This window comes from Miniopterus schreibersii (assembly GCF_964146895.1).
Source record: "Miniopterus schreibersii genome assembly, chromosome: 11".
In the NCBI taxonomy this organism is placed as follows: domain Eukaryota; kingdom Metazoa; phylum Chordata; class Mammalia; order Chiroptera; family Miniopteridae; genus Miniopterus; species Miniopterus schreibersii.
The window spans coordinates 39,627,099-39,652,198 of record NC_138111.1 but is presented as its reverse complement, the minus strand read 5'-3'; the positions used below and the strand labels follow the sequence as shown (position 1 = coordinate 39,652,198).

The 25,100-nt window shown below is 42.9% G+C and overlaps 1 protein-coding gene across 7 annotated transcripts in view; it reads right to left on the bottom strand.

Annotated features, from left to right (window-relative positions):
* TRPM3 (transient receptor potential cation channel subfamily M member 3) overlaps positions 1 to 25,100 on the bottom strand; it is a 738,103-nt gene that overhangs the window by 40,016 nt on the left and 672,987 nt on the right. For all 7 annotated transcript variants that reach the window (XM_081150433.1, XM_081150432.1, XM_081150430.1 and 4 more), the window contains 3 exons: positions 22,941 to 23,069; positions 18,183 to 18,434; positions 12,390 to 12,564 (listed from right to left, as the gene is read on the bottom strand). In XM_081150433.1, coding sequence (XP_081006559.1) covers positions 12,390 to 12,564; positions 18,183 to 18,434; positions 22,941 to 23,069 — 556 coding nt within the window. The remainder of the gene's footprint in view (positions 1 to 12,389; positions 12,565 to 18,182; positions 18,435 to 22,940; positions 23,070 to 25,100) is intronic.

Here is a 25,100-nt window from a genome sequence, read left to right as displayed (position 1 = left end):
AAGCTGTAGTTACAGGATGCATGGCAGCCTCCTCCAGGGTGGCACAGCATGGAGTTGGCAGGGCTCTCTGCTTGGGTCTCATCTGGTCCCACTGCTGGGCTCACACAGCTCTCTCTTCCTCCTCAGCTGCCCTCAACAACCAAGGGCTTTCCCTCCTTCCCTCCTGCCTTCCTTCTGCCCTTCTTTTCCTTCCTCTCTTCTTTATAGCTGAACAACAATTGATCTCTGCACATAGACTAGAATGATGACATGTTTAATGAATATTTCTTGAACTTAATTTGACTAAATTGCAGGAAGTTATCAACTCTAGGATTCCCTTTGAGTTCACTTTTCTCTCTCTTTCTCTCTGGAGCATGAGTCCAAGATCATTGTAGTTAAGTTAACCTAAATTTTAAATTCTTTTATAATAAACTTAACTCCTTTTCACCCGCCCTATTGAAAAATTTCTAATTCCCTTATACAGTCACTGAAACCTTTTTTGATTGTGTAAAGCAGACATCAACCCTGCTCTCCTTTTATTCCCTACTTCAGGAGGTTTAACATATGCACCAACTATTTTCTGAGCACAAACCACATCCCAGACACAACTTGTGATGCTGAGGCTACAGCAGGGAACACGGCAGAGATGGTCCTGCCCTCACGGAGCTGGCATTCCAACACATTTTTATATTCTAGAACTGAGCTGTCCAATAGGGTGGCCACTTGCAACATGCAGCTACTTAAATGAAAATGTAAATTAATAAAATTAAACAAAATTAAAAATTTACTTTCCCATTCACACTGGCCATATTTCCAGGGCCCACTAGCCACATGTGATGAGAAGCTATAATATCGGACCAGTTCCATCATCACAGAAGAATCTATTCAACAGGGCTGTTCCAGAAGAATCTGCCAGGCCTACTACCATTCTGAGAGTTGAAGAAATCCCTTGAATAACACTGTGATACGATTTATTATGACACCAGGTTATGATTCCTTCATATACTGCCCCCTTCTTTGAAACATTGAAGATTACATCTAGCATGCCTGGAGCCGTAGAGCCAATACTTTTATTTTTATTTTGGGGATCCTGTTTTTATTTACAAGATGATTAAGTCAGTGAGATAGGATAGCATTTTGAAACACTCATTTTTTCCAGCCTGTCTTTTAAACAGGTATTGGCTTTGTACCGGCTTAGGGGGATGGATGTTCAAAATAGAAATAAGTGGAATTATAATAAAAAATAAAGTTGGTCTTCTGGCAGCATCTGCATTTGTGGTCTGGGGGCCATACCAACTCCTACAGCAGTGTGGTCCCCTTATGCAACTAACTCAACAGTAGACATAATCTTGTCCTTTAATACTTTTTACTTGAATTAGTAAAGTAGCACTTTTTCTGGAAAAAAATGAATGCACAACGCAGTGTCATCTTATGTATTTGGATAAAATGTCAAGTAGGAAATTGATTTCACCCTGGACCTCTGGTTTCCTGGACCTTTGGTTTCCCACATTCCCCAACCGAAGTAAGAGGGAGGAAGTCACTGCGAGTGCACAACTGGATGATGCAGATGAGGGGTCAGCAAACTATAGCCCAGGGGCCAATTCTCCATGCCTCCTGTTTTGGTGAATCAAGTTTTATTGAAATGCAGCTACACCCATTAGTTTACTTACTGTCACTGTGAGGAGTTACAGTAGAGACTGTATGGCTCCCAATACCACCTGGCCCTTTACAGAAGAAGTTGGCCAACTCTCATCAAGACAATAAACTTCTTAAAAACAAGAACAGTTGTCTATACATCTTCCTCTTTCCTTACAGGGCCTGCCTGGTGTAGAGTAGGGATTTGAGAAATACGGTGGAATAAAAGATTGTAAGGCTAGAATAAACTTTCCTGCTTCAAGAATGACATCTTTCAGTGACTTCTAGGAACATAACAGCTTTAACTTCAGGTGTTAAAGAAGTATAGGTGCAAATAAGTCTCCAACATCTGTAATGAGAGAGAATCTTATCTCCTCACCTCGTCAACACTGATGACTAGGTCAACCACCTGCTTTACACAGGCATACTTCGTTGGACTGAGCTTCACTCTCCTGTGCTTCACAGATGTTGAGTTTTCTACAAATTGAAGGCAAGACTCTCCACCAGCAAAAAGGTTCTGACTCACTTTATTTCGATGCTCGCTTTATTGTGGTGGTCTGGAACTGAGCCCGCAATATCTCCAAGGCATGCGTGTATGTAATCTGGGTGTCCTGTGGCCTCCCACCCTGCACTGCAAGGAAGGTTCCTGAGCTTCCAGCACACATGATGCCAGGTTGTATCTGAGGAGCCTGATGCCTGTCGCAGGTTGGGTTCCTCCAGGAGTGACCCTTAGCAAAGGATTGAAGGGAAAGTGATTTGTTAAGGCAGTGCTCCGAAGAGAGCCTGGGTAGAAAGCGGAGGAAGCAGAATGGGAGACTGGCAGACAAATGAAAAAGGTGAAATTTCAGAAATCTAAGCCTTAGTCTGATCCCACAGACATCTCCAGAGTACGAATTGTACCTCACATTCAAGAAGCCATTTTGCAGCCCTGAAGGTAGTAGTTTTCCCCACTTAAGCAAGAGGCAAGGAACCAAGGCTTTATATGCTGCACACCCTTCCCTTCCCAACAGGCAGCATGAGAGCACGGATGTCCTGGAGGTACAAGGACTCTCAGGCATGTCAGGCTCCCTGGGTGGTGCAGAGGCTCCAGCAGCTCAAGGGCAGGTGTATGAAGTTCACAGGTAAACAGCCTTAGCATCAGAGCACACAGAAGCTGAGGGTGGGTGCAGAGCTTGGGTGGTGAGAGGGGATCCGAGCGCAGGACTGACGGTGCCTGCTGCGTGCCGGACGCGGTGTCTTTCCACTAATGTTTCCGCGTGATTTAGGATTATATGCCATTTTGAATTATCCATGTCATGTCTATGACAGGGGTCCTCCATTGTACAGCACACTCTTCTCCCTCTCTTTCCTCATCTTTTTTCTTCAGAAGGAAATTATTTTGGTGGACGGAAAAAAAAGCCACTTTTTGTTCGGAGTCTCCCTTTTTATGATTACAAAGATAACATTTAAAAATAATCTCTTTAAGACTATATTTATTATTGTGTAACATCTCTTGGGGGAAGTAAATCCCATGGGTTCTCTTCTGATCCTGTAGAATGACATTTCTTTTATTTGACCTTAGTCTACCATCTTCATGCTTCAAAGGATTCTTGGCTCAAGTATCCTGGGATTTGGGGATCCATTTCATGTTTACTTTATCCATAGAGAGAATCACTTTGGAAGTTCATAGACTTTCAGGCATGGTTGCTTTCATCTTTCATAGTGAGGAGCTCTAACCTTCCCAATCTGTCCTCAAATTGCAGCTTTTCATTTGTCTCTCTGATTAGTTTGCTCTTCTCCAGCTCCATGTTTTTATACCTTCCTTGAGGGACAGTGATCAGTGTTATACTGGGTGTCCCAGGACAGATTCGCACCACAGCTTCGCATTAGGTAAAGACAGCCCCTTCTGTTTTGTTTTTAATGCTATTCTAGATGTTTTCTAATAGCTTTTTGGGTTGAGTAACACACCATGAGGGTGTCTCCAGTACTCAGTCTATAGTGATTACCTTTCCTTTCCTGTACTTGATTGTATCTAGCTAGAGTATGGAGTATTATTGCCTTTTAGTGATTAATTTCATCTTAAACATGCTCACTGTGACAATTATCTACTCCTTTTCTGTGGGCACACACATGAAGCTTTTCGGCAGTCCCTCACCGTTGGCTTAGTGTTCAGGATCGCCATATACTTTAGGTTCTTCTCTAAACCTTGCACACTCACTATTTTGAATCACTTTTGCACATGCTGAAGAGGACAAGTTCCAACATAATTTTTAAGGAAACCCTACTGACTTGCCTTTATGGAGACGTATACATTTTTATACACCCCCCCGCCACCGTGATGTTAGTTCCCCATATGTGACAAAATAGTTCCAACAACTAGGTGGAAGTCAACTTTTCTCTCCTAAATACAACTTTTTGGGAAGTGGTTTGGTGCTCTTTTGAGAAAGTTTCTAGAGTGTTTTATTTTTTATTTTTTAAATATATCTTTATTGATTTCAGAGAGAGGAAGGGAGAGGGAGAGAGAGACTGAACATCAATGATGAGAGTCATTGATTGGCTGCCTCCTGCACGCCCTTGACTGGGGATCGAGCCTGCAACCTGGGCATGTGCCCTGACTGGGAATCGAACCACTATCTGCTGGACCCTAGGTCAATGCTCAACCGCTGAGCCACGCCTGGCTGGCTCAAGAATTTTAAATATGTCCCATCTGCTGGTGCCTTATTTTTCATAGGGTTATGTAGGACTTACTTAGGGTATTTGTGTTAGAGTAGAAAAAGCATGGACCTTGGAGTCATGCAAACCTAGGATGTACCAAAAGGACTCTGCTAATGGTAGAGTTACAAAAGAGGCTGAAAATGGTCAATTGGACCAAGCACTAAATTCAATTATAGGCAAGATATTAGCAAGTCTAGAAAAGGTTAAAGAAAAATTGAATATCCCAGGCTGATAATAAGAGCTCATTCTTGTGAAAGATGATGAGTGATGCTTCTCTAGTATCACATGCCATTGCTAATTTCAAAAGGAGAGCCTCCTTTGAGCTGGAGAATTCTCCAGCCATCTGGGGAGGTTCCTCTTTAGAATCTGGTGTTCTGCACCACTACACAAAGGCTAGAGTTCCAACCCTTTAGGGCACCAGAACAATCTGTCCCCAATAGTATCTTGGAAACCTGAGCAAAGGCCACTCCAGACTGCCCATGAGACCTAGATATCATTACCCTCATCTGGCCTCTTAGACTACTAGGCTTCCAGTCTTCAGCTGCCTCAGAACTCTGGAAAAGTTCTTTCCACCATGCTTCTTTTATCTGTCATCCTCTGTTCCTGCAATGCAAGCTCCTCTGGTCAGCTATGCTCCCCTCTGCTACTGTCCTCATATGACGCTGGGCTTTCTGCCCACTGAATTTTCCCATCACTTCTCCCTTTCCCCAGAGCCTTCTGGAACATCCTTATCATTAAACACAAACTCTGCTGCTTCCTCCTACTTTTATAAGTCCACTCCCGTATTTTTTTGCCTTAACCAAAACCCATTTTGCAGGAAGACACCACCTCCTTGTAACCTTCTCAAATGGAAATGGTACATTCTTGTACATCCACTACTGTGGTTCCCATAAGTAATGTCTACATTTTCAATAATACTCCCTGCCTCTTCCAAATCGCTGCTTTTCACTCTTGTGCAAAGAGCCCCTTTCCCTTTGAGTTCCAGGCCATCCTGCTCAGTCTTCTTCTTTACCCCTGTCATTTTTACGAATATTCAATTTCTGTACTGACAAACACAGAAGAACCTAGCTTCAAGATGCTTGACTTCAATTCCAGCACATCATAGAATCCATTCTCCTAGCCATCTCTGGACCTTGTTATTAACCTAAATAGTTCCACCTTTTAATTCCGAATGGCAACGTACCATTCTCTGACCACATCAGCTTGCCATCACCACTCTTAGGATTCTTAGTTCTTCAATTTACTTGGTGCTCAGGCTAGACCTCTAGTCCTCTGATCATTCTTTTTCTTCCTAGGGACTTACCAACATTATACCTTTATTTTCTTCTCCCTGCATCTTAGATCTCATAAGGCAGAACTTTAAGAACACTTGCAAGCATCGTCAAAAAGCCTAGTCCCCTTTCTTTCTGCCATACTGACACTGCAAAGCTTCAGTCTTAGATTAATCCAACTCTTTGTTTTTCTTGATCTGGGCTGCTGCGTCTTGATGGGGAAAATAGAAAACCAAACTATGTAAATCGGTGGCCCTAAGCAATTCTTTGATATGTCCTGAGTCAGTGACTTCCCTGAGTGGTGATTACAAAACATTAGGGTAGTTACCCTTGTCCAAGGTTTTGCTTTCTGAGGTTTTACTTACCAGCAGTCAATGGCAGTCCGAAAAAATGAAATGAAAAATTCCATAAATAAACAATTTATGTTTTAAATTGCTCATACCATCCTGTTTTGCCCCACCCAGGATGTGAATTATCACCTTGTCCAGTGTATCCACGCCGTATACACCCCCCTACCATTAGTCACTTAGTAGCCCTCTCAGTTATCATGGTGCTTGTGTTCAAGTAACCCTTACAGCAGCCTAATGTTACCACATCACAATCCCTAGTCACTCACCTCACTTCATCTCATCACATAGATGCTGTATCATCTCACATCATCATCATAAGAAGGGTGAGTACAGTACAATAAGATATTTTGAGAGAGATTCCATTCACAGAACTTTTATTACAGTATATTGTTATAATTGTCCTATTGTTATTCATTGTCATTAATCTCTTACTATTCCTAATTTATAAATTAAACTTGATCATAGGTATGCATGTACAGGAAAAACAGTATATATAAGGATTCAGTACTATTTGTGGTTTCAGGCATTCACTGGGGGTCTTGGAAAGTATCCCCCCCAGATAGTAAGGAACTACTGTACTCTTCTGCTCAAAGCCCCACTTCACCTACCCCCCCCCCCCCACACATATACAACGCTTCTCTCCCTCTTTCCTAGTAAAGGCTTTGGCTTGATACTCATCTGCTCTGAAATCACTGTCATTGGCTTCTGCACTCACCACTGAAATGATTATTCTCTAGCCAAAGTCACTAGTGACACCCTAAAGGTCCACTGAATGGACTCGTCCACACATTCACCCAGTTGGACTCTTACCTTGCATTTGACACTGCTGGTGCCTCCATTCTCAGCGCTCTACTCTGGACTTCTCTTTATGCTCACCCTCTTCCATAGCTTTAACTGATAGTTATATTCTTGGTCTCTAAATCTATGTCTCTGTCCACCCAGTTCTTTCTACTTAGCACCAGAGTTTTACATACAAAATAGCCCTCGTCATGGTTCTCTGGGAATTCCCATGGGAATCTCAAACTCAATCCAACCCCACCTGAACGAATCCCCTTCCTCCCACTTTTCCTCTTCCCAGCTTCTATCAGTAAATGACATCACCTTTTAAACTAAGCCAGAAACCTTGGAGTGACCTTCGACTCCTTCATCTTCAATCCTCATTCACTCCCCCCCTTTCTGCACCACCTGACTTCTGTGCAGGTCCTTCTGATTCTACCTTCCCAAAGTCTCTCGGGCCTTATCTTCCCCACCCCGACTGCTACTGCATTAGCTAATGTTCTCTCACCTCCCATCCCAACTCCTTTTAGGGACCTTTACAGTTTTGCTTGATAGCTCTGACTAAAATATGTACCAGATCGTGGCACCACCACCTGAGCGTGGAGCACAAGTCCTCTAAGACCTATGCTCCCGCTTCTGTCTTCAGACGCATCTGTCCCGCCGCCTGCCCTTCATCTCACAGTCGCCGTATTGCATTACCTGCCGCGCCCGGACCTTCCCGTGCTCACTCTCAGCGCGGAAAGCCATGCTTTTGACTTCACACGCCTCTGCCCCTTTCTGCCTAGCAAACATCTGCTCATATTTCAGGGCTCAGCTCTACCTGCTCATTCCTTGCAAGGTTTCACCTATCGTGCCCCTACTCTCACTCCAGCGGAACTGACTACTTTCTTTTTTTGGCTCCATCTCCGCATAATACTGCCAACACCAGTTTGACTCTCCTGGACTGTAAACTCCTTGCAGACAGCGTCTCTGTCACCTGCACCTCTGAACCTTGGTGTCCAGCACATAGTAGAAAGAAAATAAATATCTATTGAGCGAAGAATGGACAGTTTAAAAATGGAGGCCAACCTGTGAGCAAAGGCTAAGTGAATATTACGAGTGGAATGTTGATCACACTGCAGATGGAATCATCACAGAGGCCCGTCTGCAGATAGCACTGCTGTCTACAGCGCCCTGGGCGTTAGTAAACAAGTCAGGTAGGCATTCCTTAGAATGTAAGCTGACTTTCAGGGACAGAAGATGGGGGTGGTGACTCATATTGGCTTGCTTCCTTAGCAATTTGCGCAAACAAAACCCAGCAAAACAATTCCCCCTTTCCCAAGAGTTGGCACTGTCTCAAGTGTTTCTTTTCCAAAATACTTTCTTTGGCCAGGCAGCACTCCCCGTGCGGTGGCTGTTGGGCATTAGTGTGCTCTGAATCCTTCAGAGAAGGTTAGTCCTGAATACCAAACAGATGCAGAGCCCTGAGTCCCCAGAACTGGAGTCTAACAATTGAAATGAGAACAATATCTTCCCTGTTCATGCTGTTCTAAGTTTCACCATCAGCAGGCACATTTTAGAGACTGGCCTTGAGCTACTCTAATTTCCGCACCTGACGTGAGGAACAAATAATTTGAGGCAGAAAGTAATGCAGGAGAGGGTTTTAGCTTTCCCTGCTCACCCATGCTCCTTGTTTCCTGACAAAAACAACACTTCACATCCAGTCAACATCACAAACACAACAGAGGTACAAAGGAGCAAGGATTTTTTTTATAGCAAAATTTTGTACTAATTAATTAAATAGAGCGAAACTAAACCACAACAACAAAAGACCCCCCTCTTACTCCAGGTTACCTATCAACTTCAGATAGAAAAGCCCTAGGCAGTAAGAGAAATAAAAATTGATCCATGCATTAAGTAGATTGGCTAGTTAATTTAGGGCGAGTGGAAAGAGCCAAATAATATTAAGTTGTCATGGTAGAAAGTAATGCTTTCACATTACTACCCAAACTTGTAAAAATACTCCGAGAGGCAGAAAGGACTAAATTTAGAGCCTGACTTAATGCATTCAAGAGCATGATTCATTCTCCCCTGTCCTGGTATGGCCTAGGGAATCTGTGTACCACAGGCAACACAGGGATGCCCTGTAAATAAAGAGTAGTTTCATTCATTCCGAGGCTGGAGGAATCCAGGGACACCCCATTTTCTCTGCCAACAAAGGTGTACTTCCAGGTACCTCACACAACAAAACAGAACCCTAGTTCTCAGCAGGCGAGAGGCTATTTAATTTAGCTTTGCCCTGGCCTTGGCATGAATGTGCTGGAAATTTATTTTGCTGCGCCTCTTCTCTAAGTGGCTTTTCCCCCTCAGCCTCCAGTGGGATCCTGACTGGCTCCCAGAACCCATGCAACATGGGTCACCTTAATGAGATGCCCAAAAGAATATCATTCGGTAGCAAAGCATTTTTTAACAACCTGCAGCCTAAGTCGCCTACCTCATGGTGGCACATAAGTTGGATCTTAGAGAGTTAGTATTTTATATAACAAACCTCTAAGATGATTTTGAGTTATTTGTAAAAACAAAATAAAAACAAACCAACAACAACAGCAAGTTCAATTCCTATCAGTGAATCAGGGTGTCAGTCAGTGTCCAGGCAGAGCAGACTATCGAGGTTCCTTCCTCAGTTTTACTGCTTGCTGCTTCCAATCGCGTGTTTGTACTCACTTCTGCTCCCATCACCATGCAAATGTTTTAGTCTCTACAGATAATTGAGATTACAGCCAGGCTATCATCTGTGTTGACTCAACCTGGTTTAGATGTAAAGGTATCTATGTTATTTTGTGAGTTGACAGTGACTCCATTCTTTTTTCCCTCTTTTTCTTTTAGTCTGTAAGCACATTTGGAAAGTAACCTTACAAGTCTTATTCTAGCATTTTTTGGCTTTTCTAATAGTCTCTGGGTTTAGGACAAACTACAGAAAGGAAATATATATAGAACATCTGTTGTTCAGTATCATCGCCTCCCAGAAGTGAGGGCAATAAAGCTGTTCCCTCCCTTCTGAGGTGTAAGACAGAGGTTAACAACCTGACCCTAGGGCCCCATTATATATCCGTCTACACTCATCCCAAATAAGAAAGATTACTTCCCCAAATGCGAAATGGGTTCAGCAATTTTGCAGTTAAAAACAAAAAGTTAGATATAGCGCGCGTGCATTACATTAGAAATGAGTTGCTCGGGGGTGTGTGTGAATGAGCAGCACTCGGAGAGGCCCACGCGGGCACATCACAGCATGGGATTGGTAGACCCTGGGCAGGGCTGTGGTCCAGGTGGACATGAGATCCGATCAGCCTGAACACATGCTTCACAAACCAACCTGGACACGGCACAGAAAAGAGGCAAGACATTGCAGGGTAGCATAAATGATTTGTACCTTTCTCAAACAGCTTGCTACTTGGGTCTCCCGGGCAGCTCTGAATGACCAGGTGGGGCAGTCACCCAATCCCCCTTGGGCCCAGCCAGTGCCAAACGCATAAAAATCAAATAATTTAGAGACAGGGATATTCAATGAACTTGGCCAAATGCAATGACAGATTTGGGGGAATCCTTCTCTACCCATTTGAGAAAGGACAAATACTCTTTAGCACTCTAGACAGAAAACTGGCTGATTTAGCTTAGAACAGTGGCTACCACTGTAGCCAATTTCAGAACATCAAAAAGGAAGTGGTTAGTGGAAGAGGGTCATGAAGGTTGCATCCAAGGCTGGGTCAGTTACATATTGGGATTTGGGGTAGAAATTTATCCTCACACACATAGAGCACCACAGATCTAATAAACAATGTGGGAAATCTATTTTCATACTTCACTCACACAAAATACCTCTCTTCTGTCTCCGGGGTGGTTTTCGAGTTCTAAACTACAATCAGCCCTTCTTTTAAAATAACAATAATAGATCCTCTTATTCAGCCAGATGGTGGTGTTTGTTGCACTAGGCTGGGTTCATAGTACAACATCAATAAATGGCCACTTGTAGAGGGACAGACAGAATCCCATTCATAAAACACACCTGCACCCCCCTCTGTCTCCCATCCCAAAATGTTACATTGTCAAAACATCCCTGGGGGCTTAATCTCATTTTGTGGAAAAAAGGAAAATTAGAAAAGGCAAAATAATGTAAGTGGAAAAGCAATTTCTTGGGGGGGAAATAGTACATTTGGTCTCTGTGGAGATGATCATTGGTGGGCTTTTTGAGTGTTGTTTTGCCTTGAGGGACCATTTGAAAGGAGGATTCCAAACGAGTTTTCTCTGGAAAGCTGTCTTGGTGAAGGCTGCACATTGCCAACCAAAGATATTTCAGCTGGGAGCTGGAGTTCAAATTCTTCCTCAGCGCATTGGCTGAGCCTTATGAAGTGAGTATTTGTTCCAATTAGCTTTCCTGCCTCAGAAGACTCATTTTGAGAGGGAAAAGATATTCGTTCGAAACCTACCACAGGAGGGAAAATGAAGTAGAGGTGTGTTCTGTGTCCGGAGGACACATGCTCTGCCCCGGCCTGTGGGACTCACGCTCTGTGATGCTTTGTCTTTATTTTCCTGGTTTCAGATCTACCTGGGACTGGCAGGGGTGGAAGGGGGATGGGGACTAGTCTCTGCTCCTGCTCTTAATAAGCCACACTACCTGGTTAGGTAACCCTAATCTATGCCCATAGTCCAGGGCTCAGATGGCTGGCCTGTCAGCAAAAAATGTCTGAAAAATGTTAATTCGACAATGTTGGAGGGATGTTATTTCTAGAGCTAAAGTCCTCAGGGAAAATGAGAAATAGTTGCTCCGGGATTCAACTCCTCCACACTGAAAGAGGTTTCTTTCCTGATGCATTTTTCCCAAACAGCTTCCCAATGCCTGGTGTGCCCTGACATTTGGTCCAAATAAAATTCTGGAACAGACTCCTAGGATACAACTATCCTCACACTCTATACAAGAAGAGTGTTTATTGTAGAGAATCAGCATCTATTAAGGCTTAAAACATCAGGGGCCTGCTGCTGCCGCTCACTTCCCACACTGAATCACTTCACGATATAGATACTGTTTTATTTTTGGCATTTATAGCAAGCAACTCAGTTTATAACCTAAGGCATTTTCCATACTTCCAGGCAATGAATACTAGCTTCTTTTGAGTCTCAAAAGCACATAATTTAAGACAGTGGGAAAAGGAGTTGGAGAATAGTTTCCAGGGCAAGGAAAACACCATGCAGATGTTGGCCCTCACTCTTGAATTCTGATGGTGAAATTGAGAATTGTTTATTTGTTCTGAAGTCAAACCCAAGGAATTTATTTTTTACAGGCTAGAGTAGGGGTGGGGAGTAGTGATGTAATATATTACTAATATTGAAATAGTCAACACATGGCCCTAAGATTTTGAATTCCCAAAGAATTTCAATCTTGTTAAGTGGTCTATTTCTTGATCAAATTTGGCACACCAGATGTCGATTCGTGTCACAGTAGGGACATACCTGAAGGAACACCTGAGGACTGCTTTGCTAAAATTGCACATTCACCTTCTGTAATGTTTTTCCTCCAAGATAAGAAGCTAGGAATTGGTCCTCTATCTTGAGCCATTTATTGAGAACAAACAAATGAACTTGGAAAAGACATGACCCAATTGAAGTTAAATACCTGACTTTGGTGTATGAGAATCATAAACTTGCTTACGGTCTATCTGGTCCGCAAACACTTCCCCATAAATCATCCAATAGGGCATGTAGAAGATGTTCTTGGCCAATTTCCATGATGGCTCCTCATTCGGAAAGAGAATGGCTTGCCTGGCAACCCCAAAACTCATCAGCACCACCAGCATAATGATGACAAAGTACATCATGTCTATCATCTGTAAGGGTGGGGAAGCAGAGGTAGAAAAAAGAGAAAACTCATATGACTGAGTGTTCCAATGGCACTGACATTGATTGGAACCTTTGAAAAAGGTTCATTTTTGGTAATGCTGATAAAGGATGTTTAGATAGGGAGCTGTGTCCAGAAAAGAGGACACTTGGCCTATTGAAGCTAATGTCCATGTAATGTTATAAATAACTAAAATATCATCAAGAACCCCCCAAATATATGCCCAATGGAACCCCTTCATTTTCCATTGCTGTCTGTGGGACCTAGTCAAGATTAGACCCGGGAGTCAAGTAACACACAAGGTTGAGTATCCATATGAACTTAGAACTAACTTTTTCTTTGCTCCTGTGGGAGGCAAATGTTGTTCTTGGGTCTCTTTCTTCTTAGCAAAATTGGAATTGGGATAGTTGAACTATTTCAAGAACTATTGCAATGTCGTAAATTCTCTAAGTTCTGAAAAGCTAACAAAGAGGTGGAAAGTCCAAGAAAACAATCATTTATAAACAAATGTAGGACAACAAATATCCATCATATATGACCTTATCCTTGTGGTCCTACCTCATTGCGTGGTCTTTTACAAATAAACCTGTTTCCCAGAAAGAGAACCACTCTTTCTGTACTTCTGCAGCATATGCTATCAGTTATGAAGGGTGTTTTTATAGGCATTGGAATCAGGGAGCCCAATCCTGTGCCTGGTGTTGAAAGGTTGGATTTTCATCTTGACATGTTTATAAAATTCTCGTGACTGCATTCAAGTACAACGGTATCTCTTGTTCTTCGTTCTCTTTTGTTTGTTTTCATGACACATGCTCTTTGGGATCTGTTTCTTATACGCCAATTACTTTCCTGTTATCACCAAGAATATCTGAGGATGTAATAACTATTATTGTACCTGGTCAGAACCCATTGCTCCTTTTAGAAGCATTTCCCACCCATTTTAGCCAGGCTGGGTTAAACATGGTACCTCACCCTCTGGCAACAGCAGTGGTAGGAGGGAGGCATGTGACATAAAAATCCAACCAGAATTCTTTCTTTGGATATTTTTCAGCCGAAGCTGGGAGAGAGACACTCCCTGTATCTCTCTGTAATGTTGGTAATTCAGAGTGTCTGAGGCTAAGCTCCGCAGTACTGATCAGAGTGAATGAAGCAGATATTTCAGAAAGAGAGCACAAGCATGTCCTGACAGTGGCTGAGAGCCTTACTGCGGTAGCCCTTAAGGCCAGTTCCAACATGCCCAGCTATAAATCAATATATCCCTCCTGGGCTTAAGCTAGTTGGAGATTAGTTTCTATCCCTTGCATCATCAAACCATCCAATACAAAAGACTATCTTCTCTTGGATATCAAACTTCCTCAAGGGATGCCCATCCACAAAGAAAGACCAATGATAATCTTATCAATGATAATAAAGGCTTTAAATTAGCTTTAAAATTTTATTTAAAAAAAATGCATTCCATGGTGCCTGCTATTGGAATTACAGCATTACAGCCCTCCTGTTGGCATGAGGACACTGGAGGCTCAATATATTTTAGGCCAATTTATTAACCTTCAAGGCAACTTCAAAATCCATCTCTCAAGTATTGTGTGACTTCGAAACTAAATAAGAGTCTCTCAAAATGTTACATAATTCATATTTGTTCACTGTCCGTGAAATATATATACTAGTTAATTACTTGTTCCTTTCACAACTTAGTGGCCTCAGAACTCTCTTAAAATGAGCCAGCCAGCTGTGTTGAAAGTTTTATAGGAAACAAGGGTCTGTTTCTCATCTTTGCTCTCTTCTTTATTTTGTAAAATTCTTTCATTATTTATTTATAAAATGTTCTACCGATGAAGAAACACTAATGGGTTTTTCATGTTATATTTATTTAGATTGACTAAAAGGTGGGTGGGGAGAGGAAGGTGTGTACTCGTGAGATGTAGGAGCTAGTCTGATCCAAGAAAACTCAGCCAGTAAACATAGCAACTGTTCTAACTTCTCAGGACTGTTTTCATTCAGATTGATCGTGATATTTACCCAAAGGGTCAAAACAATCAAAGAGAAGAAACATTCTTCTTGCGCACTCAATTTCATATATTTCTAAGAAGTCTTAGCTTCCATTCAAATACCAAAATCTGATAGAGTAGAGGGCAGAAACAGAACATTATGAGCGAGAACCAGGGCTGGCTACCTATGTTTTCACAGCTAAATTGTCGAGTTGGTTCAATATTCAGAGACCTGATCATCTCATCCTTATAAATATTCTTTGATTGTGTTTTATAGAGAAGAGTATATACTGTAGTGGTCAAACACATATTCTCAGGTGTCAGACTACCTGAGTTTTTTCATCTTGGCTTTGCTAGTAAAAACAACTAGGTGGTCTCACTTAATCTTGTTGTTGTTTTTGTCCCATTTTAAAAATGGTGGTAATAATAACAATAATAATAATACATATTGTTTTTGCAAGGATTACATGAGATAATACATGAAAAACTTCAGTGGGTAGTTTTCAGTAAATGTTAATGTATTATTACTATTAGAATTGGAAGACAGTCAAGCTGCGGAGTCAGACAGGAGTTTGAATCCTGCTTCTGTCCCTTGCCCAGTTTCAGTTTATTCCGCTGTTAAATGAAGACACTAAAACCTGTTTCATGGGGTTGTAATGATGATGACATGTCTGCCATGGTATCGGCACATAGTAAATGATAGCTGTGATTACTGTTGTTTTTATTTTACATTATATAAATAAGTTTAGCACTGGGCTTAGAGAATTCCATTGAGAAGTGGAATCCTGGATCTAAAGATCAACTGGAATCGTACTTGATCAGTATTGCATTCTGGTGCCTTAGCAGCCATCTGCCCCTAGGCCACAGGGCACAGTTCTTTGGCAGTTCAGTACTGAATAGAGGCTCTCTAATGTTGAGGGATTTTCAGTGTAATCACAGCTGGGCATATTTTGTTAAGCTTCCAGCCTGGCAGTCTATTGGGCTCCCTGATAAATTCTATAGGCATATTTTACCTACCTTCTGGATCAGTGACTCAATTATTGAACTAATTATCTTAAAAACCCCATAGAGAACAAAGCCCCCAAATATACTCATTTTCTACTTATTCTTGACTGAAAAGTAAAGTCATTCATAAGTTAGAAGGTAGAGAAAATGCAGTGCTTCTCTCTTGCTCACTCCACAGTAAGGCTTAATTCTAATAAAAACTGGGGATAATTATGTCATCATTAAAATGACAGACGTGGCTTTTAAAACAATCTTGCTGCTTAAGTTTGACTTTAGTTATTTCAACTACTTAAATGTTACTCAATCTTTTTAAAGTAATATATTTGGTTGATTTGGGTCTTTTCAGGTTTTATTTATTGAAATAAAATAAGGTAATAGTCTATTAGGATAAAACTACCAACCAGATTATGTAATCACCCAATGTAGTGGTTCTCAAAGAGGGCAATTTTGCCCCCCATGCCCCTACCCCAGCCCCAGAACATATGGCTATATCTAGAGATATTTTTGTTGTGTGTATGTGTGTGTGTGTACATACTACTGGCATCTATGGGTAGAAGATGCTGCTAAACATCCTACAATGCACTGGACAGTCTCCCAGAACAATGAATTTTCTAGTCCAAAATATTAATAGTGTCAAGACTGAAAAAACTTGAATTAATTTTGTAGCTGTTACAGCTCTTCACTTTCATTAGGTCCATTTGAGAACCCATTTGAGAATCTCATGGAAGTTTCTCCTCTTTGTTCAGAAAATTCATACACCCACACATTTTTATGTATAACCTAGGTGGAGGGTCTATAGAGCCTCTCTTCTAAATGTCTTCCATAGACTCTAAGTTGAGACTCTGCTTTTAGACATAGAAATTTTCACCACAATCTCAAGTTCATTACTAAAGTACAAAGATTATGTAACAGGCAGTGTAATAGAATATGATGCTTTTTTTTTTTTTCCCCTAGTCTGAAATCCCCAGCTGAACTGGGATTCAGGTTTGGGATTCGGTCTAACTCAAGTTTGTTGAATTTAAGTTTTTCCTCTCTAATAAGGGCTTGGGATATTTTCTCTAAACAATGGTGGTGTTATAAATACCAAGCTTTTGTCCAAGAATGTTAGGAATAGAGCAGAATAACTATACTTACCAATTTCCCCTCATTTCATTGTATTTTAACAAACATAATATGAACATAATAAAAGGTACAATTTGTCAACTACCTACTATGAGCCACACACCATTGGCTATTCAACATATGTCATTTCTAATCATTACAACAACCTTAAGAGATATTCCTGTATTGTAACTACTTAAGAAATGAGTAAATTGAGTTTCAAAGAGGTTAAATGAATTATTCCAGGTCTCATAACCTCTTTTTTTTGGATTCAAGTTCTCGACTATGTCAGTGCTTTTGTAGGAAGTCTTGGTTATTTAAGATTCATTGTAGTAGAGTTACACACACATGCTGGCAATAAATATCAATTTGTTCACTGAAAGGTAAGCAGCAATAATGTGTATAGTAAAACTTGAGTAAGAATGTTAAAGAACATCTGTTGACCAATTGTTGGTTTTAATAGCTCATAAATGAAAGTGGAGTGGAGGCTATTAATGAAGAGGTTTCTCAATAAGAGGTGTTTGGCATTGCAGAATGGATTACTTGGCTTTTCCACATATGTGCTGTAAAGGTGAAGTAGAGGATACACTGAGAAAAGTGGAAAAACTGATTTAGGAAAACCCAAACAACCCAGACTCTGATTCTTCCTCTAGTGAGTTTGGAGAGGGAGCTAATTTCCTTGGGCACTCCCAGATTCAAACTATGCTGCTCCCCTAGGGCTCAGTCTTTATAAAGGAAGTCTGGAAACTAGTGTGGCCAAAGAGTGTTGGAGCAAGTCCACAGTCATTGCGGGGAAGCCTATTAGTTTGCCACTTGGGATTCATTTTTTAAAAAAATAAGATAAGTAGGGCATCATTCTGGAACTTAGTTTTTAACAGACGTAGTTTTCCAGAAGTGTAACAAGGCACACAATATATCGACAGAACTTAATGGTCTCAATTCAAGCACAGCCTAACCACCGAATTTAAATGAACTATGTTTTTCTTCTCTTTGTCTGGAGAAAGGCATTTTCTTAGCACTTCATTAAAAAAAGAGAGCAATGTTAAAAATCTTAAAAATCTGTTAAATATTTGTTGTGCAGACTTACTCCTCCAAGATCCAGCAAAAATATAACCTCCACATGGAACCTTCCCTGACCTACATTCTCTTTTCTACATTCCCATTGTACTTTATATGCATGTCTATTCCAGCATTCTCACACTGCTCTTCCTTCCATCCTCAGTCTCATGGAGTAAGCACCTTAATGTGCTGAAATCTTAATCCAGCGCTTGGCACAAAATGTATACTCTTTATATATTTTCAAGCAAGTAAATGGGTGGGTGATGGCTAATTGTCCAGTTATGTATATAGAGGTAGTCAAATTCCAGAACACTCAAAAGGAATTAAAAAACAAAACACCCCCAGGGCCATCTCAGTGAGACCTTGATAGCAGGCCCAAATGAATTATTTCCCTCTTCCTATTATTACCACTCCTCCTTTGAGAATTTATCACGTGGAATCAGAGGACTCTGCTTACCATTTTTCCAATCATCATCACATATGGGCCCAAGTACTTGTTCACGCCGAAGATGTCTAATAGACGGATATACCAATAAATGATGTTCACACAATAGATGACCCTCCCATCACTCCTGAAGGGCTGGTCTTGGAGACGAAGGATCATTCCAACAGAGAACAGAAGGATGGCTATGAGGTCCGTGACATTCCAGTACTCCTGCAGCCATACCTTGACTTTCTGTAGCAACTTCCCTGGCTCTGACATCAGAATCTAAAAGGCAGGAAAGAGAGTGGGCTTGGTTAGGATTTTGGTCTATATTCTCAGCCCGGTTGGAAAGTGCCTGGCCTGTTAGTGGACATCAGTAGCTTGTCTTGTTTGTCTGTGTCTACTTGAATACGTGCATGCTATCACTGTATGACTGGGCAAAGCTTGGGCCATCCAGATGCAAATATTCCAGAGGCAGATATAAGTAATAAGTTTGATCTTTTGGGTTGTCTTACAATTCTAAGACATAAATTAGGGTCTTCCTATAAAATTATTGATTCCTTATACCCTGTAAATCTCTTAAGTCCTCCCCATCTCAGTCAACAGCACCAGCATACTGAGTGACTCAGACCACTATCTTGGGAGGGCTCCCTTAGTCTTCTCTTTCACACCCTGATTCTCTGCATTAACAGGTCAGGTCACCCCTATTTCCAAATCCAACCCAATCCAACCACTTCTCACCACCTCCACTGCTGCCACTCTATTCTAAGCCTCATCGCAGCTTCCAGAAGATTGCAACAGCCTCTGAATTGGTATCCCTGCTGCCATTGTTGCCTGCCCGGCTGCAGTCCATTCTCTGAGCAGCACACAGAGTCTTAAAAAACTTAAGCCATGCTCAGTGTGGTGATTACACAGTTGTATGTGTAGGTGAAAACTCATCAAACTGTGCCTCATGAGCTGTTCATTTCCTTACAAGTAAATGATACCTTGATCTAAAAAGAGAGACTTGAGAGATATATGAACAAGAACAATGAAAACGAAAGCAAATTATGATAACTGAATGCTCCAATCGTCTGATGCTTTCATTACCAACAGGGAAAGATCCAAGCTCCTTACCATGGCCTGAGGTCCCATCATATTCTCTCTGGTCTGCTCTTAAGCATGACAAATCCATTCTACACTCAGGACATTTATACTTGTTCCTTCTGTTGGGCATTTTTCTTCTCCCAGATGTTTACATGTTTGGCTTCTCCTCGTTCTCAAGGTCTCAGCTCACATTTCTCCTTCTTAGGGAGACCTTCCTTGAGAACCCTACCTGCAATGATCTCCACAGCCCCAAGTCACTTTCCAATATATTACCCTATTTTATTGTTTCGAAAGTTTATCACTATATGAAATTAACTTCTGTATGCATGTATAGTATGTGTGTGTCTATGTGTCTGTTTCTTTATCGATTCATCCATCATCTCTCTCCCCTAGACTGTAAGCCCTGAGCAGTTCTCCAGTCCCTTAACTGCTGGGTGGAGCTCCAACTTAGCTTAAACCTACGGGGGCCCTTTTGCTTACACACACTCTATGAAACGCGCAGTTACATAGCAGGAGTTGCGACCCATCCTGTACCACAGCCTGCCCTAGGATATGAGGAGCCAGGGAAGCCAGCCTACTGGGGTTTTGTAGCAGGGCTACTTGAAGGAGTCATTTGTGTTTACCTCTGAGACTTCCATCTCTTTGCACTATGACCGACCCCTTTCCCAACTCAGAACGTCTCAAAGGAGAGAGAAAAGACCGGGGATAGTTCTAATCTGCAGCTATGTATTTGAATTGGCATATGCCCCTTAAGGGCTTAATCTGTCCTGAAATAATAAGGAAGGGAGGCCTTAGTAAGTCAGGATGAGGGCTTGGAAGGCTAAGCAAGATACCAGGAGCCACCTGGTATCCTCATTCCTAAACCAAGGCTTCTTAACAGTTTGCATGCCTCAGAATCACCTGGAGGGCCAGTGAACCACAGGTGGCCAGGCCCTGTCCCCGGAGTTTCTGCTTCAGTTTGCCTGGTGCAAGACTTGAGGATTTACATTTCTAACAAACCCTCAGGTCAAGCTGGTGACCACAGATTGAGAACCATTGCCCCCCTCCATCAGGAAGTCCTGCAGCTGCTGTTGTCCTAGCGGCTTCTCACCCACAGCTCCATCCTAAGTAGGAAAAAATCGTTGTGAGCACGTGTGGGGGCAAGGGGTGGGTGCCTTGGAGTTTCTCCAACCCTCTGCCCACACTTTCCTGAAACTGTTCAACACAGAGGTTTATAGTCTAGATTTTTAAATAGTGAAAATATTCTTGTGACATCTCAATATAAAAAAAAAAAGTTACAAGCTAACTGGCTGGAGGAGAAGCTGGAGTGAAAGTCGAGCCCCCGCTGTCCCCCCTTTCACTTTTCCAGCTGGCTTTGAGACCCCTCTCAGAACCCGGGGGCTCTGAGGAGCTTCACAGTTTGGAACCCACTGCGTGAGTGAAAAGAATGGTGGGTCTAGGGGGGGACCAGTCAGGTTTAAGGCCTAGTTCCCCTTTCTACCTGTGGGATGCAGAAAAATAGCTCCAACCCCGAGTCTTAGTTCCCATGTCAGTAATGTGGGGATGTCATAACCATTTACCTCATAGTCGTGGGGAGGACCCAAGTGAGACAATGTCTACCAGCGCACGCTGTAAACAGTTCCATGCTATTAAGGGATTACGGTGGCTTGTTTTGGTGACTACACTCAGAAGTATGTGGCTCTGGGAATGGGAGGGCAGCTTGTGAAACCACAAAATCTTTTGTATCCCTCCTCAGAAGCCTACATCCTTTTCCATGTTTCCAGGGCCTTGCGTCTGCGATTTTGAGGGCCTGCGTGCTGACTATGTGGAGGCACAAAGGTGGGACCTGCAAGGTCTTCGCTCCCCTGGCAGTGGGCATTTCTTTAACGGGTTCAGGGCCATGGGGTGGGGGTGGGGTGGGGGCTGGGGCTGAGGGAGCTGCCTCAGGCTGGAGAGGGAAAGGTCAGACACTGACGTGGTCGGTGCCTCCCTCCTCGCTGCTTCCTCCCTCCAAGCAAGGACTCTTCCGCTGACTCGCTGACTCCCCGCTGACCCCAGCTCCAGGCCCTCTCTGCTATTACATGCCACCTCAGGAGAAATGGATATCCAGGCCTTGAGGTTCCTGGCAGCCCGCCTGCTTGGCAGCCTCTTCCAGAACAGTCTGTGGAGTACAGACTGCTCCCTGTCTTCTTCCAGTCTCGTCCCTGGAGAGAGTCCAATCTCCCTGCTCAAGTCTTTCCCTTTTCTGCTTATCACAGGGAAGGAATATGCATCTGGGCACTAAATCACAGGAGTGCAAGCTGCCACTTAGCAGGAGCAGGCCTCGGTCCTCAGAGAGCTGCGCAAAGACCAGAACAAATTTATGGCTGTTTTCAGCTTACAAATGGGAACTCCACACACTGGCCAGGAAGTAGAGGCACTATGTACTGGTCAGAACAAGGCAAGAGGCAAGGCATTTTTTTCACTTAAAATCTAGTCCCTTATAAAATGGGAGTAGTGTATTGACAACTCTGAGGATGGGGGCATGCTGGTTAGAATTTAAATATCCCCAAAGCAGTATAAAAACCCAAGCGAAGGGCCGGAAATATGTATATGAGGTTTTTTTAAATGTTCTCATTAGGAAGGTGTCTAATAGATACTGCATCTTTCTTTCTACTGGAGAACATTCTAGAGCTAAAACCTAAGATAGTAAGGGCCTTTGAATCTGTTTTAGTGATGACGACAAGGGTGAATTTGTGGATTTACAGGAATCCCTTTTTCCGTGGAACCCTATTTATTTCCCCACTCACTGTAGTACAGGGAATAGGGTTGTTCAGGAGCTCTAGAGGGTGCAGTAGACTTGACAGGTAGAAATTCTTCCAGAAAAGGCCTCTCCTGCAGACTGTAGTTTCTGGGGGAAATGCCGAGGAATTGTCATGCAGTACAAGCCTGCCTTCCCTATGGGTTTGGGAATGGGAGCTTGGGGAGCATTGAGCAGGGTTGCAGAGCCCTCTGGTGGACTGCTGCTTGACTACATGCATTTTAGTGGTTCTGAATCTGATGGCCTCTGAGGCTAGCTTTGACTTCAACTGTCATATGGGGGTGCTGTTATGACTCCTTTTACTCCATGCGGGTGGGGCGGGGGGAGAAGAGAGGGACCTACACCCTCAACTTGAAGGATGACAAATATGCTCAATTCACCCCGATGAGGCCCAGGGTTAGTGGAAAGGCTGGTGCCCAGAAAGTGCATAATAAATATTGAGAAGGAATAACCCAGAGAATAAGCTAACCTCCTAGAGCTGCTGAAACGCTCTTGGAGAACCACAGGTATTGGTGGACCCTGTCCAAAGAGACCTAGAGTGAGAGGTTTGCGGTGGGAGTTAAAAGTGGAAAAATTTAAAGGTTAAAAAAAGATTAAAAAACGGAAAAATGTAAAAAGTCATGTTTATAGGGAGTAAAAAGTTGTAAACAGCCTTGAAAACAACTCAAGGGTTTCTTGAGGCAAGAGCTATGCCAGCAGAAAATGAACTAAATCCTAAGTGCTCATGGAGTGACAACCTTGTAAACACACCCTGAGGCCTCCCCAGGTTTGTCAGCAGCCCTCAAAACCAGGCCCACGTTTCTGTGGCCACATCAGAAAACATGTTCTGGATTCATCTGGATCTCGAGCGTGCCCCTCTCCCCTCCAGGCACAGATGTAACTAACCACTGTCTGTCTCCCCAGTTCTCACTTATGAAAGTGATTACCTCTCTCATCTTTTCTATTCCCAGGGTGAAAATGTAGGAAATGACGATCCATTCCTGGGTGGAAGGCCAGCGCTCCATCTTCACTAACACGATGTAGTTGAAGAGCATCAGGTATCCGATGTACGCCAGCTGTAAGGAAACACAATACAGTGTTCTGGCTGCAGAGCCCGGGAGCCCTGCCCTTGGGCAAGGCCACCTCACGGCAGGACAAAAACAAGGTCAGCAAGCGCGACTCGGATCTCATGACGGAATGAACTTCAAAGCTCTAAACTATCAGAAGGATATAAAAAGACTGTGATATTTGACATAATTGGATATGCAATTTCAACTCTTGCATTTGTCTCTGTGTCACGATGCATCATTCTCCTTTGCGATTACCCCGTTTCTCATGTCTTCCTGGCTAAAAAGGGAGCCTCTTCTCTCAGGGGCTGCTCTTGCTCATGCATGAGCCTCAGGTTCCTGAACTAGGGCAGCACAGTGGATTTCTGCCTAATGAACACCAGGTGGATTAAGTGTCAGTAAGAAGGAAAAGAAGACATTTGCTATACTTGTAAATTGGTCAAACCAACATAAAAATAGCCTGGACTTTATGTAGAAGCCCAACTTTAATTCTCTCCTGAGTTACTGTCTTTTTTTTCCCTTCCATACCTTAATATGCTTGGCCTGACAGTGTCCTGGCAGCATTTTACCTGTTTCCTATTGCACCACCTTCCTTCCCTATTCCATTTGGAATATTCCTTCCTGGTTTCTGCTTCTTTGAAACAAAACAAGAGAAGACAAAGCAGTTTATAGAAAGAAATGGCTGACTGTGTGGCCATTCTGTGTGGCCCACTGGAGCTTGGAGTGGGGTTCAATCCTCATAAGGCTCTAGCCCCAGAGGCTGAACCCCGTTGGGACTGGCTGAATGGCAGGGTGTACCTGGAAAACTCAGGGTTCAGGTTTGGTGATGTCACTGGAGGATTCAGTTATGTCTAGATGAGTGGAGTGTAGGAGGGTTGGTGAGGTTCTTGCATAAGGGGCCAAGGAGCCTCTGGAGGAAAAACTCAGCTAGGGGAAATGGCACATGAGTTAAACCTTTCCTAGGCAATGCTTCAGGTTGAGCAAGGCACCTGCTGGCTTTAGGGGCTTTAGGGGCTGTGAATAGAAAGTACAAGTGAGCTTATTCAAATCTTCTGCACTCTTTGGAGCCTACATAGCAAATAGGACACAGTGTGGGCAAAGGATTAAGGCCTTGAGGATTCTGGAGATTCAGTGTGACTCTGGAGCCCTGGGGGAAGCTTAGAAGGTGGAGAAAGAGGCAGTGTGGCTTCGAGATACAAACAGAAACTGGCAGCCTACAGAGCTAGAAAAATGCTACTCTCTCTACTAGTGGGATTGCTCTCCCCGCTTCTCCCCTCCCTCCCTCCCTCCCTCCCTCCCTCCCTCCCTCCCTCCCTCCCTCCCTCCCTCCCTCCCTTCCTTCCTTCCTTCCTTCCTTCCTTCCTTCCTTCCTTCCTCTCCTTTCTCTCTCTCTCTTTCTTCTGTAAACACAAAGGTATTTTCTGAGACCCTATTATCTGACACATTCATAGACACAACCATATAATTTCTCACCTCTTGAAGGGTGAACATTTAGGTCAGAGTTCCATGAGATCAGACATGGAAGCAGGAGAGCAGTTTTGTAGATGCCGGAGGGCCCGCAGGACTCATTCTCCACCTGGGACACTTGTTCCTGCACACCCACCCCCTCAGGGACTGTCATTTTAATCCATACCTAAGTTCCTACCCCTCCCCTTCAGGATCATTAGCACATTGTGAAAACCTCACCTGAAAAGAGTCTGCCTGAAATCATGTAGGATGCTGTTTAAAATGGCATTTGGTTCATCTGGTTCCTGTTTACCATTACACACTGGCACCCACTCTCTAGTCCCTGTGCATATGGCATTTTACAAAACATGAAGAAAGGACTTCAGTGGTTAAACCCTAAAATATACTCTCAGCCTCCTTCTGACCTGAAATCCTTCCCCCTTTCTGGTTGCTTCCTTCTCCTTGTTGGACAATATTCTGTTGCTTCTCGGTGAAATGAATCTTGTTGACTGCCCTGGTTTTTATCATTTTACCCAGCTCATTGCAAAACATTAGCTTCTCTTGTCACATGTAGGCCCGGTGACACACAAATTC